Here is a 5,282-nt window from a genome sequence, read left to right as displayed (position 1 = left end):
ACGAATCTGACACGGCTAAGTCAAAGTTTGGATAAGGAGTTGAAAGGCAGGGCTGATTGCATGAAGGCAAAGTTTGAGAAGTAATGGGGAGGCATGAAGAATGTCAACAAGATGGTTATTGTCGCTTCTGTCTTTCATCCGACTAAGAAAATGCAGTCTGCGAAGCTGTGTTTTGAGAAGCTTCACGGCAAAGAAACACCAGAGGCTAAGGCGATGTATCAGTCAATTCACATTGTGTTGACTGATATGTTCAAGGAGTACAGTCTTCGCTTGAGGAGAGATTCAACTCGTGGACAATCATCTCAGTCTACTCAAGCTTCGTCATCAAATGGACAAGATCAAGATCAGGATCAAGGGTTAGGTGAAAACGTGGAAGAAGCAATGGATTTGGTCGATGATCTCTGTTATGAAAGGATGAACTTTGCGTATACTGAATTGGTTGCTGAAGTAGGAGTTGAAGAAGCAAGGGATGAGCTAGAGCTGTATTTGAAAGAGAAAGTAGAGAATCCTAAAAACTTTCTTGGAACCGAGTATGATGTGTTGTCTTGGTGGAAGCTTAACTGTCAGAAGTATCCAATCTTAGCAGAGATGGCCAAAGATGTACTTGCAATGCAAGTCTCCTCTCTTGCATCTGAGAGTGCTTTCAGCACCAGTGGTCGGCTTATTGATCCATTTAGTAGTTGCTTGACATACTACATGGTTGAAGTCTTGATGTGCACAGAGCAATGGATGAAGGCTTATATCAATCTATGTGAGAAACGTGTTACCAATGGTCAAATGCTAGCTGAGGTTGAGCTACATGACAAGCTAGAGAAAGGTACATTCTCTTCTTTTTTAATTCTTACATTGCTTTATGTTCTCATGTTACATATTCTAAGTTGTAACACAATCTTGTAATATATGTAGAGTTTGATACTCTAAACTTGACCTAGAAGAATGTATGGAACTCGGGGAAGATGGAGATGAAGGGGAAGAAGAAGGTGGTCCGAAGAGTGAAGTTGTGTTGTTGCTCTGTTTTCTTTTAAGAACTTATGTTGGCTTTGCTTTTCTCGGTTGCTATCTTTTTTTTCAAAACGGATGATATGCTTGTTTTCATTTTGGGGATTCAACTTTGGTTTGGTAACTTTGGTAATTCAAAATGGTATTTTTAGGCTTTTATTTGTTCATTGCATCAGTTTTGGATGCTTCAATTAAGTCTTCAATAGTTTGATAATGGTTGGAGTAGAGTTCTCATGAAATCATTAGTAATAGTTTGGATATTTTCGGTTCTTTTGGATTATGTTCGGTTCTAGCGGGTTTAATGGTCTGGTATATACTAAGAACCGGACCGAATCCGTTAATATTTTGGTTACTTCGGATATAACCGGATCCGAACCGGATCCGACAAGTACCAAACCGTAACCGAACCAAAATTTTAAAAATTATCCGAACGGTGCCATTTTTCCTAGTTCCGAAATATCCGAAATCCGAAAGACCCGACCCGGATCCGAACCGGTTATCCGAATGCCCAGGCCTAGTTCTAATTTGATATGTTCACTAAGTTCTTAGGCCAAATCTCGTTGTATCTATCAACTTAGCTCGAGATGATTTAGTTCAATTGTTGAACCCATTTTCACGGTTGTCAACTATCCTAAATCAGATTTCTAATTAATTAGTCTAGAAACAAGCAGTCAGAACAATCTGTGAAGGATACTATATGATTACACTAACAATTATATATTTCAAAAGTTCATCAAAACCCTAAAAATTCCTAAACCTAACAAGTGCACTACTCAGACATGATATCACTAACCCAAATTAGACCAGATAAATAAAACCATAGGAATTCCAAGAAAACTTCCGAAGGAGTTCTTCTCTTCTCTCCCAATCTTAAAACAAGATTTAAAAGAAAACACAGTCGTCAACAATGGTTTAAAAACATAATATAAGAGTTAAGATACATTCTGAGCTCTTTTGTAAATAAGAAAAACTTCTGGGACAAAATAAATATTTTTGGAAATCGATAAAAAGTCGTCGGGTTTGATCATGAGGAGTGTCGTTCTATACCCACACTTGGTGTTGTTCGACACTAGGACACAAGCTCGACATCTTCTACTCGCATGTCATGCAAACCACTCTTCAACAAAATGGATATAACTTTTGATCCAATTGTCTGATTGACATCAAATCTGTGACATTAGAAATCTAACTCAAAGATCTATATGTGTCAAAATATGAGCTCAGTTGGATCATGGAAAGTCCTCTATCCATAGCTAAACTTCTGATGCATATGCACAGTTTTACATTTCAAATAATTTTTTTTTTTGAACAAAAAAAAAAAACATTTCAAATAATTTTAGAACCTTCAGAGTTGTCAAAAACGTATCTAAACCTGAAAATACTCTAAAATAACTCTAAACATATAATATAAATTCTAAATAGGATTTATATCATAGTCTAAAAGGTGGTAAAAACTATGGTATATCAAGTATGCATATAATTCGACAATCATTTTTTGTTACAATAGATCTACTTTTTTTATTCTTGTTATACTCTTTCTCTCTTTCCCTTGACTAAAAAATCATAAAAATACACATGGTTAAATGGAAAAAAAAATATAAAAAATGATAAAAGGATGAAGGAAAAATTAAGCTGAACGTTGGCAACGGTCGTAGTAAGTGCAAGTTGTGTCTTTCTCATTAACAGCTTTGATGCAATTACCGGCGATCTTCCAAGGTAAAGCCGGCTGTCGCTGCAGAGGTTTTGGGCTTATAAATCTCCTTTGTTGCAGAATCCTCCTTCTCAGCCGCCGCCATTAAGCATTCTCTGACCGTATCTCCGGGAGCACATCCATCATATCTCAACTCACTTGTGCCGTTCCATGCAGATGCAGCCGTGAGAAGAAGCAAAAGAGAGACTGTGATGAAGAAGGAGAAATCTGGTTTGTTCATGTTTAAAGCTTAAGAATGCTAGGAGGTGTGGAATTATTGAATGAGAGGAAGAAGAAAATAACCCTTTTTTCAATTATCTTTACATCCACACATTAGTTTTACTACTGTCTTTTAATTATTTGATTATGTCGCAATTGTTTTGTTTGATCCCAAATCTACCATTTACTGAAATGTTTAACGTTTAAAATGTACAATCACTTCACATATTATAACAGTATGTGAATCATATAACGTCATCAAATACATTGTTTTTACTTTTGACAACTCAGAGGTCACTGTAGATTTGTATCTTTCTTCATTTCATTCTTTATATTACTTGCAAGTAGGCGTTAAGTAATTAACAGAAGAAACAAAACAACATATACAACAAATAAAAAGGGAAAAGGAACTAAAACAAAAGTTAGCTAAGTAGCACGTTTGCATCTGTTGTAGTAAGTGCATCGTGCGTTTCTCCGGTTAGCTGTTCCAATACAGTTACCTGCGATCTTACCATTACAAGTTGGCTGCTTCTGCAGAGCTTTGTAGCTTAGTTTCCTCCTCTGTTGTTGCAGAATCCTCCGCACCACCGCCTCAACTCCCTCCTCATCCTCAACCACCGCCGTTATGCACTCTCCAACGGTGTCTCCGGAGCCACATCCACCATATCCAAACCCACTTGTCACGTTCCCTGAAGATGCCGTTGCTGAAGCAGCCGCAAGAAGAAGCAGAAGAGAGACAGTAAAGAACAAGAAGAAGAAAACTGATCTTGCCACGTCTTAAGCCAAAAAGCTAGGAGATGTGGAATGATGGAATGAGAACAAGAAGATGATATTACATCTCTTCTTATATTGTCATGTACACATTAATTTATAATCTTTTATTCATTCTTGTTGGTCTAATAATTGCTGTTGGTCATTGACTCCAGTAAAGATAAACATATATTATTCATTTAAAACAACAAATTATTCTGATATTATTGATCATATGGCTAAGAGAAGAAGACAAAAATAGCACTAAATCAAGTTTTTGTTCCCAAACTAGCACTCAAGGTCAAAAGTCACAAAAATAGCACTTAATGTTTTATCAAAAGTCACAAACTTAGGGTTTAGAGTTAAAGGGTGGGGTTTAGGATTTAGAGTTTAGGGTTTAGGGTTTAGGGTTTAGAGTTTAGGGTTTAGGGTTTAGAGTTGAGAAATGAGGTTTTGGGGATAAGATTTCAAATTTTGAAAAATAAAAAAATTAAAATTTTCAAAGGATAAACTTAGAAATGTGCTATTTTGGTCATTTTAGTTTTTGAGTGCTATTTTTGTGATATAAACTTAGAAAAGTGTTATTTTGGAGATTTGCCCTATGGCTAAAATAAATAACATTTTCTATAAACATTTTGTTTCTTGTGAAAGCAGAACAACAACAAGAAAGAAATACAGACATAACAGTAAGAAAAAAAAGCCAGAAACAAAATGAAACAAGAAAAAACAAAATATAATGTATGAAGACATCTATCTGTGAGAGGCTCTAATCCTGGCAATCTCAAGTAAAAATTTATGCAAAGCTTGTGGCTTAGAGAAGAAAGGAGCATGGTCAGCACCTTTTAACCGGTAAACTTTTTCAGGTGGACTACTATTGATCATGTGTTCTTGGAGAGCCAACGGTATGGCATTGTCTTCCAGCGTCTCTATGTAGTACCGTCTCACTGATCCGTAGTTACCATCTGAGAGAGAGAGTTTCTCAAGAACCGGCGCAAACGGGATTGACCTCATTGACACAGAAGCCAATGCAACATCTTTTGAAGGGCTTTGATTGAACAAAAGGTCTTTAAGAAGTGACTTGTCTAAGTCAATGGCCGTTGGAGGGTGTTCATTACCGTTTGTGTAGATAAATATCTGAGCTTTTCTCATTAAGTCGCTCTGACCTGCCTGCAGCGAGAACATGTCGAGTGTGCTCTGGCCATTAGTCAACATGGCTGCAGAGAGGAACACAGCTTTTGAGATCTTGGAAGGAAACTGTTCCATAGCGTAAGATATACATGCTCCACCGAAGTCATGACCAACCAAGATCACCTTCTCTCCTGTGGGAAGCTTTTCAAGAACATCAGTAAGTGGTTTCACGTACTGTGACAAGCTTGCGATGCTGTTTATGTTGCACGAGTTGATACCGCAACCAGCTAAGTCTATGGCGGTGACTTTGAAACCATCTTCTTCTAGGAGAGCAATGGTTTTGTACCAACACCAAGCGCCGAAACCTCCTCCATGGATGAGGATAAAATGGTTTGTTTCCAAGTCATCTAGCTTTACACCCTATTCAAAGACCGGAACAAAATATTTCAACTTCCAAATAAATAATGTATTAAACTGTTTCCTGTTTTGCACTTAG

General features: G+C 37.1%; 2 protein-coding genes across 2 annotated transcripts in view; both read right to left on the bottom strand.

Annotated features, from left to right (window-relative positions):
* Positions 1-3,255: 3,255 nt before the first annotated feature.
* LOC106324415 (protein RALF-like 27) lies at positions 3,256-3,772 on the bottom strand. The gene is made up of 2 exons (XM_013762386.1): positions 3,769-3,772; positions 3,256-3,684 (listed from the first exon to the last, which is right to left on the bottom strand). Exons 1-2 carry the CDS (start codon positions 3,770-3,772, stop codon positions 3,335-3,337), a joined length of 354 nt encoding a protein of 117 aa, XP_013617840.1. The 3' UTR covers positions 3,256-3,334.
* A 532-nt stretch (positions 3,773-4,304) lies between these two features.
* Positions 4,305-5,282, bottom strand: part of LOC106324413 (putative methylesterase 11, chloroplastic) — a 4,361-nt gene continuing 3,383 nt past the window's right edge. The window contains exon 2 of the mRNA XM_013762385.1: positions 4,305-5,206. Coding sequence (XP_013617839.1) covers positions 4,409-5,206 — 798 coding nt within the window. The 3' untranslated portion in view covers positions 4,305-4,408. The remainder of the gene's footprint in view (positions 5,207-5,282) is intronic.

Source organism: Brassica oleracea, chromosome C2 (assembly GCF_000695525.1).
Source record: "Brassica oleracea var. oleracea cultivar TO1000 chromosome C2, BOL, whole genome shotgun sequence".
Classification (NCBI taxonomy): Eukaryota; Viridiplantae; Streptophyta; class Magnoliopsida; order Brassicales; family Brassicaceae; genus Brassica; species Brassica oleracea.
This window is presented reverse-complemented; position numbering and strand designations above follow the sequence as displayed.